This window comes from Camellia sinensis, chromosome 14, assembly GCF_055761805.1.
Source record: "Camellia sinensis isolate YWXY chromosome 14, ASM5576180v1, whole genome shotgun sequence".
In the NCBI taxonomy this organism is placed as follows: domain Eukaryota; kingdom Viridiplantae; phylum Streptophyta; class Magnoliopsida; order Ericales; family Theaceae; genus Camellia; species Camellia sinensis.
In genome coordinates this window covers 31,081,312-31,103,235 of record NC_138974.1, presented here as the reverse complement: position 1 = coordinate 31,103,235, position 21,924 = coordinate 31,081,312, and the positions used below count along the sequence as shown (strand labels likewise).

Sequence of the window (21,924 nt, the reverse complement as noted above, 5' to 3'; positions counted from 1 at the left end):
CCTGCACTTTAAGTTCAATTTCAATTTAGGTCATATGGTCCAAATTTCATTAATTGTTTCTGCATGTACCCATCAGGAGATAGACACGTGTCTCAATAACTTCCGACTTGAACGGAAAGACCAAATTAAAACTAGACTCAAAGTGTAGAGATCAAATTGTTCAAATTTGAAATAATACTAAAGTAAAATTTGAGTCGAACTGCAAGGGCTAAAAGTGTAATTTACTCATTTATTTATGTCCTTCAGTGAGTGATTAAACACTAAAAAATCACAGTTTTAGTGCATAAGCTTCCCATCATTGCAGGATTTGGGAAGAATCAAATGTACAGTCTTATCCCATGTGTAGAGATGTTGCTTTACCATGAGTGGGTGACTAAACACTAATAAATAAATAAAACTAGGAGGTACTGGAAATTAGAAAAGGGAGAGAGGTCACACCTTAGGGTGAAAATTACTTCTGGTCTAACAGTAGCAGCATCAGCTATTGCTGCAACATTTGCACCGGGAGGTCGACCATGATTTGCAAAACAAAACATCCAAGTGAATATCCAAGTTTCTTCTTTCAAAAAAAGAAAAAAAAAAAGAAAAAAAACTAAATGTATTGTATCTGCAGAACCAGAATGTAAGGGCTAAAATTAGCCGCAATGGCGTTTTATTGTACTAATGCAAGTCTTATCCCGACTAGTTCTAACAGTGATCCATTTTTTGTGCAGAAATAAAGTTTCCTGGTGGTGACGCGGCAAAATCAATGTCTTGTTAGTGGAGATTCAACTGAACAAAGTTTCTGTCATAAGGTAATTCAACTAATGTCTTCCACAAATATATGATCCCACTCTAGAAAAAAAATTAATTAATTTTAAAAAAATACAAAGAAGAAGAAGAAGAAAATTTACTCACTCCCAATCATCTGAAATAACTCCAGATTTCAATTGGAACGTAGAATTTTGTTCTGCTTCTTGTTTTGTGCTGTGATCGACTGTTGGCATGAAATCAACCCAAACTGGCTGTGAATTTTCAGTCAGATGCATCTGGAAGAGGAAGATTTTCAGTTCCAATTTTAGTTATTTATAAGTCCATTTTCATCTACCAGAACATAAAGCAGTACTGTGATTGTGCCATAATTTGACATAGGTACCAACTAGACAATTAAAAACTTGCTAAAAAGATCAAATCCCAACCCCACCACCACCACCACCACCACCTCTTTGTCCCTACAATAAGAACAAAATACAAGACACCAAGGGTTGGGCCCGGTGGATGAGACACTCCTCTATCAGATGTGATGCTCGGGTTCAAGTCTGACAACTGAATGATGCAGTGCCCCCTTCCCCTATTCCCCTCCTAGGATTGTTAAGAAAATAAAATAAAAACACATAACACATTATTACTGTCCAGAAAGGGAAGCTAACCACAATTTATCTCATCAAACAAACATATATACATATATACACATACATACCTCAGATTTGGCAGCAAAGTTTTGCTGTTTCTCCCAACCTGTAAAGCTGACTTCTTTTAAGTGATGAAAAAGGTGGTAAAATTAATACATTACTAGTTTAAATACATAATGTCAAAAAAAAATCAATTTTAATATTCTCTGTGAGATTATATCCCAATTTTTTATGACCATGTTCCATGGGGCTTGGCTAATTATGCAGTGGTTTGATAAATTTGTCACTTGAGCATAGAATCAAACACTTGGTGGGCAAAAAACTTTAAGGGCTAGCATGGTGAGCATAGATTATTATTATTGTCTAACCAAACAAGGATACCATTGTCCAAGATAAATAATCAGATAATAAATATGAGTCTCTCATTATCATAAGGGGCTTTCTTTGTTTCATTTGCCTTCTAAAAACATAAAACTGCCATCAAATTTAGGTGTTTTGCAATTATATATGGTACACTCACACCAAATCAAAACCTTAACACAAAGGCAAAGCCATATCTCTACTTAAGACTCGCTTCTCTACATCCACCACAACCACCACCATCATCACAGATAGGCACAACAAACCAAGAACGCTGAAATCAAGTGACCAGGTATGTAACCCAAATAGTCAGTTTGGGTAGCAGAACAATGGTGAACTCAACCCATGAACAACCCTAGACAGCATATATAAATCAATGAAGCACGTATTTTGTTTCCCAATGTGAACAGAGTGACAGCACACTTGCACAAAACTCATGGTAGCGAACCTAAAACTATGGTTAAAAAGGAAAAATCAAGCAATACCAACTAACCATGCCAAATTTCTGAATGTGTGGGCAACACCGAGTACATGTCCAGCAGTTAAAAACATATCTACAAACACGAAATGATCTGCATCCGCCCAAAAAAATAAAAAATCTCATCATTTATAAACATTCACACCAAAGTGTGGAGCAAGCTAAGAGAGAAACCAAAACAGAATATTCTTCATAGTATTGACGTAAGCATTTTACAACACTGCTACTCATTTTCGAAATTTAAAAAATTGAACAGCACAAATTGAGCAAAATCCCTAAATTTAAAACCTTAAAAATTGGGGAAAAACACTCACAAATTGAGCTATAGTTATAGCGAAGACACATTCGACACCGGACTTGAGCCTGGTGAGAGTGGCCTTTTTGTGGGCGACGATGAAAGGGGCATCCGAGCTCGCCACTGTCAAGAACAGAGCTGCTATCAGAAAGAGAGAGAGAGAGAGAGAGAGAGAGAGTTGGAGGAGGGCAGAGGCGTGATGGCGGTGATGCTCCCGTACCTGACGCCGACGGAGACAAAGGCGAGAGAGAGAGAGCTGGAGGAGGGCAGAGGCGTGAGAGAGTGAGAAAGAGAGCGAAAATAAAGAAGTAATAAAGTTCCCTCCGAAATTTCCCTCCGATATGAAGCAAAATTTTTAAATTTTGTAATTAGAATGGCCGACTAATATTTAGTCGGTAAAAATAAAATAACAACAATCTAAAAAATTAAAATAAAAGTAACAAATATATTAAAATTATTTTTAAATAAAAATATAAGTAATAAAATTATAAATTAAAAAAAGGTAAAAATTAAATTATCTTAAATATTTATCCTAATATTTTATGTACTGAAAAATATAATAATATATTTTAAAATTTTATATTCTTATATTTTCTTATATTATTATATTTTATATATATATATATAATAAGAAAGAAAAGAAAGAAAGAAAATTAAAAAAAAAAAGAAGGAAAAATTTTTTAAAAAAAAATTATGAGCCAACTCAACCCGTGTTTTTTTTTTTTTTGGGACTCCTGCATGACTAACTGGGCACTAATCAATTTTTTAGAATTTTAGAACATGCAATATGTATATTTTCTCATAGATAAAGACAGATAAAGAAATCATGTGTCAAGTGGATTTAATTAATTTATTATTCAGTTGTAACTAGCAGTCAAAATCATTTTCTCAAGCATATCTTAGCAGTCAAAATCATTAACGCACAACTAAAAAATATATACGCACAGCCCCAGCTTATGCCTTTAGTTCAATTAGTATTAAATCGCCAATTACTTTTATAAATCCCTCAAATTTTAAAAAAAATATATATATCTAAATTAAGTGAGTACTTATTTTGTATTTTAAAAAAATCACAAATATTTTCTTTTTTAAATATATCTAAATTAAGTGAATCTAAAAAATAAACAAATTTGCTTTAAATATTTAAAAAAGTTGAAAAAATTAATTATTAAAAAATTAAGAAAAATTTTAAAATCTGAAATAATATCAATTAGTTTTACAAATATGTATTATTTACTCATAAGTCAGGCCATAGAGTTGAGTTTTTTGAATTTACATTTTTTGAAAATTGAATATTTTATTTTTCATATTTTTTTGTTTTTAGTGAAATTTTTTAAAAATTTTAAGTAATTTTTTACTTTTTAAAATGCATCTTACTTAGATGTATTTAAATAAAAAAATAGCGACAGTAGAAGTAGTGGTGAAGTAGCGACAGTAGAAGTAATAGTGGTGGTGGAATGGTGTTTGTAGTAGTGGTGAAGGTGATAGAAGAGATGGGTGGTGAGAGAGAGTGATAGACAGAGAGACACAGAGATGAGGGAGAGAGTGATAGACAGAGAGACACAAAGATAGAGAGAAGAGCGATGAGCGAGAGAGATAAAGAGAAGAGAGATGAGCGAAAGAGACAGAGAGAGAAAAGAGATGAAAGAAGAGATAGATGAGTGAGAGACACAGAGATGAGGGAGAGAGTGAGCAATGTGAACACAATGGGAGAGAGAGATAAACAGACAGATAGACACATAGAAAGAAAGAGAGAGAGAGAAGAGTGAGAGACAGACAAACAGACACAGAGAGAGAAAGAAAGAGAGAATAGTGATAAGTGAGAGAGAGATAAAGAGAGAAAGAGATATAGAGAGAGCGACAGACAGAGAGACAGAGAGAGAATGAGATAGAGAGAAACATATAGAAAAATAGAGAGAAACAAGCGATGAGAGAGATATATAGAAAGAGAATGAAAAGAGATGAACGAGAGAGAGAACAGAAAAATAGAGACATAGAGAGAAGACAAATGAGAGAGATAAAGAGAAGAAAGATGAACGAAAGACACACAGACAGATAGACAAACAGACAGAGAAAGAAGAGTGATGAGTGAAAGAGAGAAAAATATGAGTGGTGGTAGTTGAATGGCATTTGCAGTAGTGGTAAATATGGTAAAGAAGATGGGTGGTGAGAGAGAGAGATGAGTGAGAGACGAATAGAGAAAAGAGATAGAGAGATAGAGAAAGAGACAGAGTGATGAGCGAGAAAGAGACAAAGTGGTCGCTAAAAGTGCATTTTTTGTAGTGGATCGATAAATCGAAAGGGAGCTCAATAAATAAAGAAGACAGATAATTCAAAACTCTTTTCAAAACTTAATTCAAATCAATTTTTTAAATATTTTAAATATTTAAATATTTTAAAAATATTTTAATTTTGTGAGAGACAGATAAAAAAGAGAGAGAGAGAGAGACAGAGACAGAGATAGAGTGATGAGCGAGAGAGAGAGATAGACAAAGTGGTTGCTAAAAGTGTATTTTCTTATAGTGGATCGATAAATCAAGAAGGAGCTCGATAAATAGAGAAGATGGGAGTAAGAGAGTGAGCAAGACGAACATAGTAAGAGAGAAATAGACAAATAGACAAGTAGACAGAGAGAGATAGAGAAGAGTGATGAGTGAGAGAGAGACAGGGAGAGAGAGATAGACAGAAAAAGAGATAGAGAGAGAAAGAGAGAGAGAGAGATGAAGAGATAGAAAAAGAGAGAGAAACAAAAGATGAGCGAGAGATAGACAAAAAGAGAGAGACATAGAGCGAATATTTGCTGCTAATTTTTTTCGAGTCAATGAAAAATAGATCAGGCTTGTTAAATTAATATTTTTTAATTTTATTTATTGTTTATACTTTTTAATTTATTAGAGTTTTATGACTTAGTTTGTGAAAAAAAAAAATTACAAAATCTGGAAATATTTAGAAAGTATAAATTTAAAAATAAGTCTTACAAATCAGATTTATTTATTCATAAGTCATGAGTGAATTTTTTTTACACACTTAGCCCTCGTTTTGATAATGAAATTTTTTTAAAACTTTTTAAATATATGTTTTGTGTCTGTAAAATGATTATTTCATTAGTACTGGTAATAATATTGAAAAATTTATTAAAATGATAAATAATTGGGATATTTTGTCTTTTATTTGTGAATTTTGATTTATTCTTAATTTATTAGTGTTATTGAAATATGATGATATAAAAAGTATAAATAGTTTAATTGTACTTTTTAAAAATAATAAATTTATTATTAAAAATTAAATTCATCAGACTGACCTGTAACTATGCTTTTAAATTTTTGCAATGTAAAACTATCGACAAACAGCCAATAACAAGTTGCCCATTTTAGCATACCTTTCGCGTGAGGGCCCAATTATTAAAAGATGTGTTCAACCCATCAAATGAAAGCCGACAACTTATTCCATCTAAAAATAATAGTCTATTTTCAGAATTTAATTTCTTTTTATAATACAATTATTACATTTTCAAAATATTAATTTTTCAAAATTACCTTTTGATAGTATATTTTTGTAGAAATATCAATTGTCATAATTGTACTTTTTGTATTATTAATGGATTTAAAAAAAGGACAAAATAAGAAATTCATATTATTTTAATAATTAATTTTTTTTTAAAATTAATATTTTGAGATAATAAAAAATAAAATAAGATATTAATAATTTTGGATGGTGGGTGTACAACCTAAAAATAAAAATAAAAATAACTATTTTGTTTAGTCAAATTTTCAAGTGGAGACTAATGGTATTGTTATTAATAAAATAAAATAACTATTTTGTTAATTTTTTTATTTTCATTCGGCTACCAAAAAATGTAGTAGCTAAAGGTAGGTCTTTGGCGACTAAAAGGAATTTTGTTGCCGAAAGTTAACATTTGCCGACCAAAATTTTGGTCAGCAAAAGATTAAAAATTAATTTTTTTATTTTCATTCGGCTACCAAATAATTTAGTAGCTAAAGGTAGGTCTTTGGCGACTAAAAGGAATTTTGTCGCCGAAAGTTAACATTTGCCGACCAAAATTTTGGTCGGCAAAGATTAAAAATTAATTTTTTTATTTTCATTCGGCTACCAAATAATTTAGTAGCTAAAGGTAGGTCTTTGGCGACTAAAAGAAATTTTGTCGCCGAAACTTGACATTTGGCGACCAAAAGTTTGGTCGGGAAAGATTAAAAATTAATTTTTTTATTTTCATTTGGCTACCAAACAATTTAGTAGCTAAAGGTACCTCTACGGCTACTAAATTTTTATTTAGTCGCCAATTGTCATATGTTTAGCTACTAAAAATTGTTTTAGTCGCCAATTGTAATATCTTTAGCTACTAAATTTTTTTTAGTAGCCAATAATCAACATTCCCCTACTAAAAAAAATTAGTAGCTAAAAAGTTGACTTTTGCCGACTAATATTATTTTTTGTAGCCAATTCCGTGACTTTTGGCGACTAAATTAGTTTTGGTAGCTAAAAGTGGTCGGCAAAAATGTTTTTTCTTGTAGTGAGTTATAAAAGGAAAAATTTAAATTCATAAGATACTCTACAAGGAGTGATGCCATGATGAACCCAAGCATTTAACAAGAAGTGGTAGAAAATGGGGTAGTTTAGAGATTGAGTGATCCATAAAACCTGTAAATGTGAACATTTTAAGTTAAAACTATGAGTACAGTAAAGCTCAGTCTTAATTGATACACGCAATTTACAATTGAATAGGTGATCCTTGAAAACCCCTGCGTATAGTAGCGAGAAAGAAAAAAAGAAGAAAAAGTGGCAGAACGCGGAAAATCACAGGGAACAAAAGCCATATTATTGGAAAGTTCCTTAAACCATTGGAACCCAATTATGTGAAGAGTCTATATATAGGATTGAATGACAGAAAAATACTTTCCTAGAAAACATATGTAAATAGTGAGAAATTTTTGGGTAAAAAAAGGGAAATTATTTAAAATTCCCGGAATACTACATGTCTGTACTCCTTAATCAATTATCATTCAATATGTCCTTATGTTTTCCAATCATCCAATACAATCCCTTACCCACCTTTTCTACCAATTACAATGTTATGGAATACTACGTGTCTGTACTCCAAAATTACTGAATAATTAACCCTAAAAAAAACCTAGAAGGATTGAAAGATGTAATAGACTTTGATTAAACAACTTCAATTGATAAGCAAACTAATTATGACATCGATCGCAGTAAAAATATTCTAGGAATCTAAATTTTTTTCAAAAAAAAAAAAAAAAAAAAAATTCAATTCAATTGCAAGAAAGGAGGGTAAAAGGAAAATAATCAAGCCTATTGTAAGGTTCAGGATAAATGAGATGCACCAGCAGCCCCATTCACAAGACATTGGCTTTTTGGGGTCATATCTCACTTCCTAACAACATTGAGTTACAACTTGGACAAGTATACTAAATTCACAAAATAATACGTGTTACTGCTAGAAATTTTTCAAAATACATGAACATTGAGCATTGTTAGAAGGCGTGTAGGAGAACTTGGCTCAAATTTCCAATAATGATGACTGTTTGTGGCAAGACACAAGTCAAAAGTACCCAATTCAAATGTCGGGCCATTAGAAGTATGCCCAAAGCTACTACAAAGAAAAACTATTACATTCAATGTCAAAATGTTCATAACATACACTAAATTGTCACTAATGAATTTCAGCCACCGCGAGCTTCTCTTCTTGTAGCATCATGAAGCAGTTCAATGTCAACTCCATCTGGTGGTAACTGAACATATCTAACCACCGATCCTCTGATGAAACAGTTCCTCACAGAAAGCTGCCATATAAATGTATTATTTACACACAGCATAATTTTACAAGAAATAAGAAAGATAAAACAAAAAGTGAGGAAATGAGATGTGATGTGAGATGTGATGCTTAAAAACACCAATATCAAGCCCAAAACCATGGAGAGGGCTAAATGAACTTAATAATGTTTCCCGAAAAGTCAAGTCATTCCACAAATAGCAATCATATAACTACACCTGAGATCGAGCTTGTTAAAAACAGAGAACAAGAATGGACTACATAGCCAAAAAGTGTTAGAATACAACTTGCAAAAATTCAGAAGGATCAAAGGGAAAAAATATTTGGAGAGCAAAGAGGAAGTCCATATGTAAGCTAAACTACCAGCATTTTTCTCAGAATTCCATTTGGCAATCAGTAAATATTTTAGTAGAAAATAATAGATAAATGGCTTTGTCACAAGCTCTAAAATAGAAAATACATAAGAATCCACTAACACAAAGGTGAAAACTAAATCTAGTTTCGTTATTACTGTATGTAAAAGGTTAAGAAATATGACATAGTCCAAGATTTGATTTTTAAAATAATTGGGAAAATCTCTCTCTCTCTTTCCAAACAAAACACTTCATGATTCTCACTCTACTCTCCGGCCTTAAATTTTTTCACTCTAAACTCACTCACTATTAATTGTACGAGACCTTAGGGGAGACCAGTGTAATTATTTGCGCAAACCCAAGCTGGATACCAAGGCTAGCATATTCCTCTCCCACACCTCTCAAGTTAGATCAATATTCCAAATCTACATTCCTTAGACTATTGCATCAAAATTTCAAATTTTGTACCACAAAGTTTAACATTCATCATTTCTAAGAAACCTTAATGCTGTGTTTAGTTGGGAGATTTGGGAAGGGATTTGGAAAAGGAAAGAGAAAGGGAAAAGATGTGTAAAACAAAGTGAAGTGTGTGTATATTTTATTTATATTTCACCTACATTTTCCCTTTCCCTTTCCCTTTCCCTTTCTCTTTCCAAATCCCTTCCCAAATCTCTCAACCAAACATAGCATAAAGCTCATGCAAAAAATTTGAAAATTCAATATTCTACCCATATGTCCAAACCATTGCACAAAAAAAAGACAAAGAAATCTTGATTAGAAAGACTCAATATTCATCATTTCTAGGACCTTGATGGTCAGGCTACAACTTTGGAAATTTAAGAATTTAAAAGGCAGTAACAACCCTAAAGCCTGGATCTTCATAGCACATCACAACAAGCATTCACACATCTCAACCTCTCATCAACATGTGCATCAACAAAACCATACAACTAAGCAACCATGGTTATTTACCATGAAATCAAACCAGAAAAAAATATCAAAGCATGCTACATAAACACACATACACATCACCCACTAATCCCAGAATTTAAAGGTACAATCCTGGAGTGCAGTCCCAATAATGCAATAGTTCCTAAAATCATGAACAAAATACAATTCCACAAAGCACACACATGTCCACTTGCGCTTGAATTTTAATATATATAGTGAAACAGATCAAAATTTAACCTACCCTAAACCCTAACGCCCTAAAACTTAACATTACCATCCAATCGCAAGATTCACAAGTATTTATCAAAACAAATAAAATATCACACCAATCTCTAGAATGCAAATATCAAAACATAAACCCTAAAAAAAATAAGAGTAAAAGAGAGCACCATGTGGGGATACTTGTCTTGATCGACAACCCGAGTGTTCTCAAGCTTAATATTGAGGTACTGATCGACCGAATGCAGAGTGCCCCGAATGGCTAGATCGTTCTTTAGCTCTACTGTCACTTCTCTGCCCACCAGGTCCTTGAAATACGAGAAGAACAACTGCGACAAAAAAAAAAAAAAAAAAACCAGGCGTTTGTAAACACAGAAAAGATCAAAGATTTTGGGAAATTAAACCAAAAAATTCGAATCAATCGAGGGAAAAATTATTGAAGCATCGAAAGGATGTGAGATCAAAATATGAACTTTGAAAGAGGAAGAAAAGAGAAGGAAAATCACCATGTTTCCGGGGAAATTTTCTCGGCTCGTTCCGCTGGGTTTGTATTCCGAGTTCAACTTTCGAGCTGCTCTACTTATGTAATTGGGTGTTTGGAAAGAAGATTTTTTTGGTTTTTTAAGGCTACAATTAAATTTATAATAATAATTATTATTATTTTACAAATATGGCATCTTCTAATTATAAAAGAATTCAACCTACTTCCTAGATATAATTATTTTAATTTATTAAAATAGTTAAAATAACTTACTAAAATAATTAATTTCGCAAACACCCACAATGTGTGATACGAAGGTACATAAGCGAGTGAAAATATAAATTTTAATTTTAAGTTGATAACATATTTTTTTTATGTTATTTAAGTAATTTAAGTGTTTTTTTACAGGGAGCTTTTTTGATAAGTCTATTTTTTAAGAGTTTTATTCCATCTGACCCATATTCTTTTTGACTATTCCATTAGGTCTAATTTGAGATAAGAAGACCAAAATACCCTTTTTATCTACTTATGTTCAATTTAGTTCACATTATTTTTTTATGTTTCAATAAGTCCTATAGGTGACATAATTACCAAAATACCCTTAATGTGAATGTTCACACCGTCAATATGAATGTTTATATCGTCAATGTGTAGGGACCCGGCTCATGTCGATCCTCGTGGGTGCCCGGAAAAATTCGAGTTAGGCCGGGCCGACCCACAAGCCAAAAAAATAGGCCCGACCCGGCCCGTTGATAATATGAATATTCACATTGACAAGTTAACACTCACATTGATAGGAGTGTAAAATTGGTCTGCGGCCCGTGGGCATCCCGAAACTAGCCCGTCGCCCGGGGCGGGCTCGGGCCGGCCCGTTCACAATATGAATATTAACATTAACATTAACATTAACATTGACAAGAGTATAAAATTGGCCCATGACCCGTGGGCAGCCCGAAGATCGGGCCCGGGCCCGGCCCGTTGACAATGTGAATATTCACATTGACATGTTAACATTCACATTGATATGAGTGTAAAATTAGCCCGCGGCCTGTGGCCGGCCCGAAACCCGTCTGCGGCTCGTGGGCTGCCCTAGGCGGGCCCTGCCCGACCCGTTGATAATGCAAATATTCACATTGACATGTTAACATTCACATTGATAAGAGTATAAAATCAGCCCACGCCCCGTGCCTGCCCGAAACTAGACCACGGCCCATGGGCGGGCCGGGGCGGGCCCGACCTGGCCTGTTGACAATGTGAATATTCACATTGACATATTAACATTCACATTGATAAGAGTGTAAAATTGACTCGCGTCCCATGGGCGGCCCGGGGCGAGCCCGGTCCGGCCCGTTGACAATGTGAATATTCACATTGACATATTAACATTCATATTGATAGGAGTGTAAAATTGGCTCGTGGCCCATAAGCGGCCCGAAGCCCGCCCGCTGCCCAGGGCGGGCCCGGCCCGGCTCGTTGACAATGTGAATATTCACATTGACATATTAACATTAACATTGATAAGAGTGTAAAATTAGCCCGTGACCCGTGGGCAGCTCGAAGCCCGGCCCCGAGCCGACGCGGGCCCGGCCCGTTGACAACGTGAATATTCACATTGACATGTTAACATTCATATTGATAAGAGTGTAACATTAGCCCGTGCCCCGTGGTTGCCCGAAACACGCCCACGGCCCGTAGGCAGCCCGAGGCGGGCCCGGCTCGGCCTGTTGACAATGTGAATATTCACATTGACATGTTAACATTCACATTGATAAGAGTGTAAAATTGACTCGCGTCCCATGAGCGGCCCGAAGCCCGTGGGCGGCCCGGGGTGGCCCGGGTTTGGGTTCGGGCCTACTCCGGGCCGCGGGCGAGTTTCGAGCAGCGGACAAGTTTTACACTCCTATCAATGTTAATGTTAACATGTCAATGTGAATATTCACATTGTCACGGGTTGGGCCAAGCCCGCCTCGGCCTGCGATCAGGCTTCGGGCCGCCCACGGGCTGCCGGCCAATTTTACACTCCTATCAATGTGAATGTTAACATGTCAATGTAAATATTCACATTGCCAACGGGCTGGGCCCGCCCAGGCCCGAGGTCCGGCTTCGGGCTGCCCACGGGTCACGGGCCAATTGTACACTCTTATCAATGTGAATGTTAACATGTCAATGTGAATATTCACATTGTCAACAAGCCGGGTCGGGCCCGCCCTGGGCCGCCCACGGGCAGTGGACGGGTTTCGGACAGCCACAGGGCGCAGGCTAATTTTATACTCCTATCAATGTGCATGTTAACATGTCAATGTGAATATTCACATTGTCACGCGGTCGGGCCAAGCCCGCCTCGGGCTGCGGTCGGGCTTCGGGCCGCCCACGGGTTGCGAACCAATTTTACACTCTTATCAATGTGAATGTTAACATGTCAATGTGAATATTCACATTGTCAACGGGCCGGGCCGAGCCCGCCCCGGGCAGCGGGCGGGCTTTTGGTCGTCCATGGGCCGCGGGCCAATTTTATACTCTTATCAATGTGAATGTTAACATGTCAATGTGAATATTCACATTGTTAACGGGCCGGGCCGGGCCCGCCCCGGGCCGCCCATGGGCCGTGGGCGGGTTTCGCGCCGCCACGGGACGAGAGCCAATTTTACACTCCTATTAATGTGAATGTTAACATGTCAATGTGAATATTCACATTATTAACGGGCCAGGCCGGGCCCGCCCTAGGCTGCTGTCTAGTTTTATACTCTTATCAATGTGAATGTTAACATGTCAATGTGAACATTCACATTGTCAACAGGCCGGGCCGGGCCCGCCTACGGGCCGTGGGCGGGTTTCGGGCAGCTACGAGGCGCAGGCTAATTTTACACTCCTATTAATGTGAATGTTCACATTGTCAATGGGCCGGGCCGGGCCCGTCCCGGGCTGCGGGAGGGCTTTTGGCCACCCATGGGCCGCGACTCAATTTTATACTCTTATCAATATGAATGTTAACATGTCAATGTGAATATTCACATTGTCAACGGGCCGGATCGGGCCCGCCCCCGGCCGCCCATGGGCCGCGGGTGGGTTTCGCGCCGCCACGGGACGGGGGCCAATTTTACACTCCTATTAATGTGAATTTTAACATGTCAATGTGAATATTCACATTGTCAACGAGCCGGGCCCACCTTGGCTCGCGAGCGGGTTTCGGGCCGCCCACGGGCCAATTTACATTCCTATAAATGTGAATTTTAAAATATGAATATTTACATCATTAAATTGCTAATCGTTGAAAAAATATTTATAAGGGTATCAAAATTAAATATAAGGGCATAAGTGTCCAAGAAAATAGTGTAAATCAAGAAAATGGATTTTATGAAATAAAACTATACATACATGGGACTAAATGGGTTAAAAAATTCTTTCATGGATTTCTTGGGTTAAAACACTTCTAAATTAGACTTATCAATAAAAATCCCTTTTTTATAAGGAAAGTGAATGGTCTTATATTTAAGTCTTTTGTTTCTCTTTTAACTATTATTTTTTATTTATTTATTTTTAGATGGAGAAATTGACACTTGTCGCAAGAAGAAAAGGTCACTTGACAAAAGAAGAAAAAGAAATTCACGAACACAAAGTGATGTATTTACTTTTAATAATAATATAGATAAACACAAAATTTATATAAAATTGATGTCTATAATGTGATTTTTTATTTTAAAATAAAATATTTATAAAAATAATATTGCTAATAGAATTTTTCTATTTAATTGTAGATATTCCTTCTGAAATAAAATCATAGCTGTTAAAAATTCATTTAAAATCAATGGGGATGTTAAAAATATTTTAAAATTTGTGAATTTTTAAATTAAATTTAAACAACTTACCATTCAATGTAACTTATTTACCATCATAAACCCATCCTTAATCACTTCTCCTCTTCAGACCATGTTTGGTTAGGAAAGTTAAAAAGAAAAAATAAAAAATATATATGAAATATAAATAAAATATACTTATATTTCATTTAACTTCACACATATTTTGTATTTTTCTTTTCAAATTTCTCAATCATACACAACATTATTTTCCCCCACTTCGTAAAGTCATGAACCCACATCAATCCCAATCACCACCCCTAACCGTCATCCTTAATCACATCTCCACTTTATACTCTTACTTTGTAAAGCCACAATCCCACGTCACGCCCTAAAGAGGTGATATTATCCAAACAAATCAAAAATTAACTTTTTACTATACTGCCAAAATGCCCCATAATCTCACATCAATCCCAATCACCACCCCTAACCTTCATCATCTCGATAGCAACTCGTTTGCTGTCATAAACTTATCCTTGATCACTTCTCTTTACTTCCTTGCTTACTTTATGAAGCCAAGCCATAATCCCAATCACCACCCCCAACAGTCATCGTCTCTTTCACCTCCTCTCAACCTAACCCTAAATTTCAAAATCTCATGAAAACTCGTACAATACAACAAACCTCAGAAGAAATGTGCAATTTAACCTCAAAAGAAATGTCTGCATTTCTACTAATAGCAACTTTGCAATTAGAGAAATTGAGGCCAATGCCCTATTTCATAGGGGAACACGCAATTCAGAAGCCTCAATAGAAGAAAAAAACTTCTTGTAGTCCCTAACATAAATTTCATCTCCATTATGCAACACACAATTCACATCATCATCGAAGAGGAACAATCTTCTCACTGCCAGATGACCACATCAGATCACACACAAACACAGCAAAAAAGAGGTCAGCAAAGAGAGAGAGTGAAGTCTAATCATATGAACTGTTAATATTATAGTTTGATTAGTTTCTGAAGAAAAAGTTCTCTAAAACCTTACAATCACAATAACCATACACAAGCATATAAGAACAAGGAAAAAATGGACAATGCAAACTACTAAAAGAGAACTTCAGATTACAACCAGGTGAACACTAAATTTACATCTCAACAAATTGCTAAGCCGAGAGAAACTGGCAAAATGCTTCTAATCCTAGACACAAACTTTCTGCTACTTTTTCCTTCCTTTTTTTTTATTTTTTTGTTTGTTTTGTTTGGGCAACTGAAGAGGTGTACAAAACAATTTTTATTATAGTCTTTGCTTCACACGTCTACCATTAACATCACTGCCATCTAGGAGAGCCTCATCCCCATGCTTGCTGGCAATGACAGAGTGCTCGCTAATCGTCGCGACATACTCCAAGAGTTCAGTCAGAATAGAGGGGCAACTTTCCTTCAAGTAATCAAAGCCATCCGTTTGCATCACAGCTGGAAAACAAAAAAGGAAAATGGTTCACTGAATTAGTAACACCCGAGAAGTTTGAGATACGTCAAGCCATAACATTGAGTCATCACAATTCTCTCATTAAACATTCACTGATAAAATGATCAAACATGTTGAAGATAAACACTTTGCACCAACAAGTATTTCTTTATTGCCAATGAATCTGATAATTGATAGATGATACAGGAGCATTAATCTTTTACTAAAAACAATTAAATAATTACTATAAAATGGCTTTATCACTCCTTGGGATATATCATCCCCTGAAAACCATACACAATTGAAAATGCATAGTTTGTGCAGTGGATGTAGAAATGTCAGATTATCGCCAATAATTAGTTTCAGCCATTCCTTATGCACTAACCTGACCACCACAACATAGTCAGATAGATAAGAGTTTTTTTTTTCCTTTATAAATTTCAAATTACTAGATAAAAAACATAAGACGAAAATAAATTTGTGTAATAATAACAATCACCTCTTAGATTTTCAGGCATTGCAACAAATTTGAGACAAACAGATTTTAATTGGAAACAGTGATGCTGCTCTGCCAGGGCTAGTGTTGTTGCCACAGTGTTTATGGCAACATCATCACAAAGATTAGACTCACAGAGCAACCTGAGCCTCTCCAAACCATACCGATCAGCAGCAGCAAGCAGATGCTGAGACATCAAAGTACAAGCCCATTTCGAGTTCAAACCAGTAAGTTCTTCCACGTCAAGCAATGCATCCCAGTATATAAAATGAAGCAAAGCCTGCAAAGCACAGAAGCACAGTAAACAGCAACATGACACACAAGTTAATTCCAAGCCGATGCCAAGCACACTTAAACAGTAATATTTTTAAATTTTTTTGCAAAGTTAAACCATGGAAGTTGACGGTTAATCAAAACACATCCTCATGCCACAACCAAACCACCAAATCCCAGAAGGCTGACAATGGGATACACAACTAAGGGGATACACTTAAACAAGTGTTTTTTTTCCCCCTATGTGGCAATAAAATGTTCAATGCTTAGAGAAGGAAAGTATTTATACCTTTATATTTAATTTTTAATATTTTTTGCTACTTTAAAATATTTTATTTATTTACTATATATAAAAATTCGAAATGCTTATGCCTCGAGGCTTACGCTTTGCCTCGTGAGGGGTGAAACACCTTGCCTATTTGCCTTTAAAAACTTTGGTCCATATTACAAGCTTGGCCACTTTTGAGAAGGTGTCGTGTCCATAGTGGACAAGTCCCAACATGGATATGTGTCCAAACGTGTCATATTACTTTTTTTTAACACTATGGACACTCAAGGAACTTACATGTCTATAGTCAAACTGAAGGAAACAACTTGAGATCCAGTTATTAAAATAAAAACAATGCGTTTTTAATGCCTCATCCTTTAGGCTTTTTATTCTCTAAAGCTTAAAACTTTCATTTTCTAGTGGATAGAATGAGCCTTTTAAGATAGACACAAAGACTTTTGTTCACATTTCTTTTCCAACATACAAAATGTGGAAACTGATTTATTAAAATTTATAAATAATAAAATATAGTAACTATTTTCGTAATGTAAAAGATAAATAAGTTATATTTTTATATACCTTCCGTGTCTGTCTGCTGAATTTTTTAAATTTCAAGAGTCAACGTGCCCATGTTGTGTCAAGGATATCCAATGTCCACATGTGTGCTTCCTAGCTATATTATCTATTGCAACTAGTTTATTCCTGTGACCATTCCCTTGCATATTATTTATATAAAATCCTTAATGTGATAAATTTGTACAAAAGTGAAGCCCACAAGAGCAGCTCATCTATGGCTTCTGATAAGCAAGTCAGTGTTTAACATATCCATGTTGAAGTAAACAAAATGTGATAACAAACGAACAACTAAGGCCCACATATTCATGAAAACTGAAATTGACTCAACTTCTTGAGTCTCGTGTATTTATATAATTTTTATTTATTTTCAATGTTTTAACTTCACAAGATCATTGTGTTGCTTTCAGTGTAAATAAGACAATAGATCTAAGGTTTCAAAATCAAAAAACAAGCCATACACACCAAGTTATTAATACAAGAAATGAAATAGAATGAGCACACAACAACCAGCTCATACATCAACATTCTTTCCAGGGAAAAAAATATCAATATAATCTAAACCCAATATATTTGTGCAAATAAAACTCACCAGATATGGCCACCATTTTAAGTTTCAAAGTGGCACCCTGCATAAACAATAAATTATATACAACTTCTACAAGATATCAACTTCATTCCTACTATTTAAATTAGCATCACTGGTGCGTAATAAGGTATGGAGGAAATAATGCAATAGATGAACATATATGACTTGAAAGATGAATAAAATTGTACAAACAGGAAGAAAAAGTAAATATTACTGAACCTTAAAAACTGGAGCCTCCATGTCTTCAACCTTTATGCACTGTGTATTTTGATCCTTCATTGGCCCAAAAAGTTGAGCCTTGAAAACAGGAGAACGAGCTGCAAGTACCAACTTGTGAGCAGCAAACATTTCTCCATTAACTTCAAAGTTTACATCTGCCCCCTTCCCAGTTTCCAGTAGCTGCCCAAAATGCTGACCAATGTCAGACGGGGGTACTGGTGTAGAGTAGATCTTAGGGCCCTCTGTGTGTGACCTAACAACTCCAACACTACAACTAACCGAAAGGCAATCCTCTTTCAGGTAGTCTGAAGTCTCTAGAAGAGTTCTTTTGAAAAACCGCTTATAACCCCTGGAACATCAAACAATCAACAAATTATGTTCTACCATACATTCATCTTCAATGTGGCATGAAAATATCAAGGCATATCTAGCACAGTATGTAAAAATAGCACGTCTGATCCCATCTTCCCAAAGAAGTTGCTATTCAATATATCAATTAAAAAACCGGTACTGTCATCACAAATTCTATACCATGAATTTTAATCAATAAGGCCTAAATAATTCTTCTGTCCAACTCAGTCCATCACAGCACCTCATGGAAAAACAAAACATTAGACAACTAAACATAATTCCCACACACACACAAACACACACACAACGATTAAAATTTCACTTCAGTGTGTTGTTTCAGCTACCGTGGAAACGGAAACATATCCGAAACATTTTGGAAACATTTCGAATAGACCCCCCAAAATGAAAATACATGAAAATGTTTAAAAATACAAACTAAAACTTATCTAAATATATAGAAGCATAATAATTTATTAATTAAACATGATTAGATTTTGATATTCGTTCCCTTAAATAAGTCAAATAAATTAATTTTATCAAATAAATTAAATGTTTCTAGGAATCAGAAATCGATATGTATTGTCAAATAAATTAATTTGATCAAATGCAAGTGCACATGGTTCTATAAGTGCATGAGAATCCAACAACTTAAGATCAAAAAATAACAGAGATAATAATAATATTTCTATACTAACATTTTATTGACAAGTGAATAGCATTACTATACTAATATTACAATAAGGCCAAGTTTGGGAAGACTAAAAAAGTGCAACTTTTTGTCTTTTTGGACTAAAAAATTGAGGTTGAAAATATGGATGTTTGGGTTAACTTTTTGACTTTTTATTGAAAAATGTGTAATAAAAAATTGTAAAAATTGATTTGTAGGGAAAAATTTGAATTGGGAGTTGTGCAGCCGTAATTGTTGACTTTTGGTGAATAGTGTTAACTTTTTAGCTTTTTGAGTAACTTTTTGACTTTTTGGCTTTTTTGGATCTTCCCAAACTTGGCCTAATAATTCTTATTGATTTAGTGTAAAAAGGCCTTCTATCCTTTTTTTTTTTCCCTAAAAAATAGATATAAAAACATTTATGAGAGATTCCAAATTCGTGTCGACACAACTTATGGATTCACTGTGTTTCGTTGTGCTTGGATGAGTTTTGCTTTCTTTTGACAAAAACACTGAAAGTACTTCATTCTATTAGAGCTTCGCCTCAGTCTCTTAGGAAAAGGAAATGCTTAGGCTGTTTCAATGAAAATAAGAGGATTTTTTATTCCTTGCAGACAAAAAAAAAAAAAATGTTTATCGTTTACTTGAATGTCCTCCAACAACACAAGAATCATTTCTAACCCTAGGAACAAAAAGAACCAAAACTCAATTAATTTTTACAGTGTAAAATATTTTACAAGGAGAGCATTAGTTCAAAGCTAAAAAGGATAACATAAAAGGTGCTGCTTCAAGTTTAAACAAATTGTGATCAAACACCTAAGATGCTGATTTTAGCCACAAAACATCTTAACCTCATGGAAATGCATCATACTCATTATAGCCATCCGAATCATAAAGGTACGACGCCATAGTTGACTCAATTATCTACATATATTTCCACCCAAAGTGCACACCTCACACGTTCAATAAATTATTCAGTGCTCTTAGAGCAATGCTCCATTCCATTTCCATTGATATCTTTCACATTGTCTCCTAAAACTCTAACACAAAAGTGACATATGTTCTACAGTTTAAACCAATAGCTATTAATTTAGAGCACCATGAGCGCTTAATAATTTCTCCACATGTTCACAACTGTAATTCTAAATATAAGCACATTTCCACATACCACTAAAACAATACCCAAGAAAATTAACTGTAATTGAAAGCATTAAACACAAAATAAACTGAATATCAATCAGTAATCAAGTCTTGTTCTAGACAGTGATAATTCAGCAATTGAAGCCTTTGAAAACCCATAAACACAAGACTTACCACATGCTTCCACGATACTTAAGGGTGTACGGCCCGCTCTCCAGAGCCCTCCCAAAATGGGTGTGAACCTTGTGCCTCTCCTTCCCACTCTGATCAAAAAGGGTCAATTCGAAAAGCGCCCTCACATCCGTACCTTCGCTGGCAAGAGCGATGAACAGGGACACGTATGCGGCATTGTCTTCAACACTTTTTCCATCTGGGTAGAAGTAGATCGCCCACGAGTATCCACCGACCATGAAAGTCTCAGAGGCTATGTACTTCCCGATCCCAATTCCCTTCGACAGCGAGTACCCAGTTATCTTGAAATCGTGCGACCCATTTACAGTTTCGGTGATCGATGTCGAAGTAGTAACCGGAGGCGAAGACGGTGATGACGACGACGATGGCTTCGAGGTTTCTCTGTAAACCCTACCCATACCCATGCTCAATCGGTGAATGCAATTGCTCTATGAACTCAATGAATTACGTGAAATTGTGATCAGATCTAGGGTTTGTACGAGAAATATGCACACGATTTGGACAAGAATTGGACTTGGAAATAGAGCTGGTTTATGATGTGAGCAAATCTAGGCTGTGTGAAACGAAAGTTGTGGGATTCGGGAACATGAATTTCTAGGGTTTCGATGTAGAGGGAGAAAAAGGACTCGAGGGACAAGGAGAGAAGCCCCTTTTGGAGAAGAGGAGAGAGAGAGAAGTACTAGACAGGAATGATCGTCGATGAACAATTAACGGGTTTCGCTTCTTTAAAAAAATGTTTCGCTTATTTAAAAAAATGCCTCTTCCCTCGGAACGGCTAGCAAGACACTTTGATAATTCTAACATTACTCTTTAAAAAAATATTAAAAGTTTTAATTTGTGAGCTCCAGAGAGTTTTAATTTATTATTTTTTCCGTCCCAAAATAATGGTCCCTTTTGGAGAATCTAACTTTTTTTGGTAGTACAATTATTGCATTTGAAAAAAGTTAATTTTCTAAAATTATCCTTTTGATAGTACATGTTTTGAGAATATCAATGTCATTTTTGTACTTGATTTTTGAAGAGAGACTAATATTTTGGGATAATGAAAAATGAAATAAGGGACTAATATTTTGGAACGGAAGGAGTATGAGCCTCATGTGATATAATATTTTGGTGTTTGTTTTGTTTTTTTTTTTGTTTTTAAGACTAATGATTCATAATTCTAAATTTAAAATTCTAATAATGACATTAATGACGTGACATGGAGAAAAAAAAAAAAGATACATACATCAAAACATCAAATCATTCATGAGTATTATTTCTATTAGATTTGATAAGTTGATTTTGAAATGATTTTGATTATTCAAATAATTTATTTTTAAAATTTATTAAAATAATTGGATATTAAAACGTATTTTGAGAAGTAAATAAAAAACTAGCTTTTTACCAATTTTTAGTCATATTACATTTCACATTTTTTATTCATAAAAAGATAAAATAGACTAAAAAGTCAAAAATTTAATTTTTTACCATTTTTCTAAAACACCACTAAATTTAATTCAAACATATAATTATTAATGTCTGATCATTTTAATTTTTTACATAAATATTTTATT

At 34.9% G+C, this 21,924-nt stretch overlaps 1 protein-coding gene and 1 long non-coding RNA gene across 3 annotated transcripts; both read right to left on the bottom strand.

Annotated features, from left to right (window-relative positions):
• Positions 1-245: 245 nt before the first annotated feature.
• LOC145807538 (uncharacterized) lies at positions 246-2,793 on the bottom strand. Of its 2 annotated transcripts, XR_014350688.1 has the most exons (5): positions 2,544-2,793; positions 2,245-2,323; positions 1,460-1,497; positions 898-1,341; positions 246-487 (listed from the first exon to the last, which is right to left on the bottom strand). It is a non-coding gene; the product is annotated as an uncharacterized LOC145807538 (long non-coding RNA). The 2 variants fall into 2 exon arrangements; XR_014350689.1 differs by having other exon boundaries at positions 246-1,028.
• Positions 2,794-8,046: 5,253 nt separating this feature from the next.
• On the bottom strand, positions 8,047-21,090 carry LOC114270155 (BTB/POZ and MATH domain-containing protein 2). Its single transcript, XM_028211577.2, has 6 exons — positions 20,351-21,090; positions 18,019-18,367; positions 16,100-16,376; positions 15,445-15,605; positions 10,027-10,185; positions 8,047-8,343 (listed from the first exon to the last, which is right to left on the bottom strand). The coding sequence occupies exons 1-6, from the start codon at positions 20,770-20,772 to the stop codon at positions 8,224-8,226; spliced, it is 1,488 nt and encodes a 495-aa protein (XP_028067378.2). The 5' UTR covers positions 20,773-21,090; the 3' UTR covers positions 8,047-8,223.
• Positions 21,091-21,924: the final 834 nt, after the last annotated feature.

Coding starts and splice junctions, on each gene's coding strand:
- LOC114270155 (XM_028211577.2), bottom strand. CDS start 20,772: ATGGGTATGGGTAGGGTTTACAGAGAAACCTCGAAGCCATCGTCGTCG. Junction 18,368..20,350: donor AAGTATCGTGGAAGCATGTG/GTAAGTCTTGTG, acceptor TTGATGTTCCAG/GGGTTATAAGCGGTTTTTCA. Junction 16,377..18,018: donor TGGAGGCTCCAGTTTTTAAG/GTTCAGTAATAT, acceptor TGTGCTTTGCAG/GCTTTGCTTCATTTTATATA.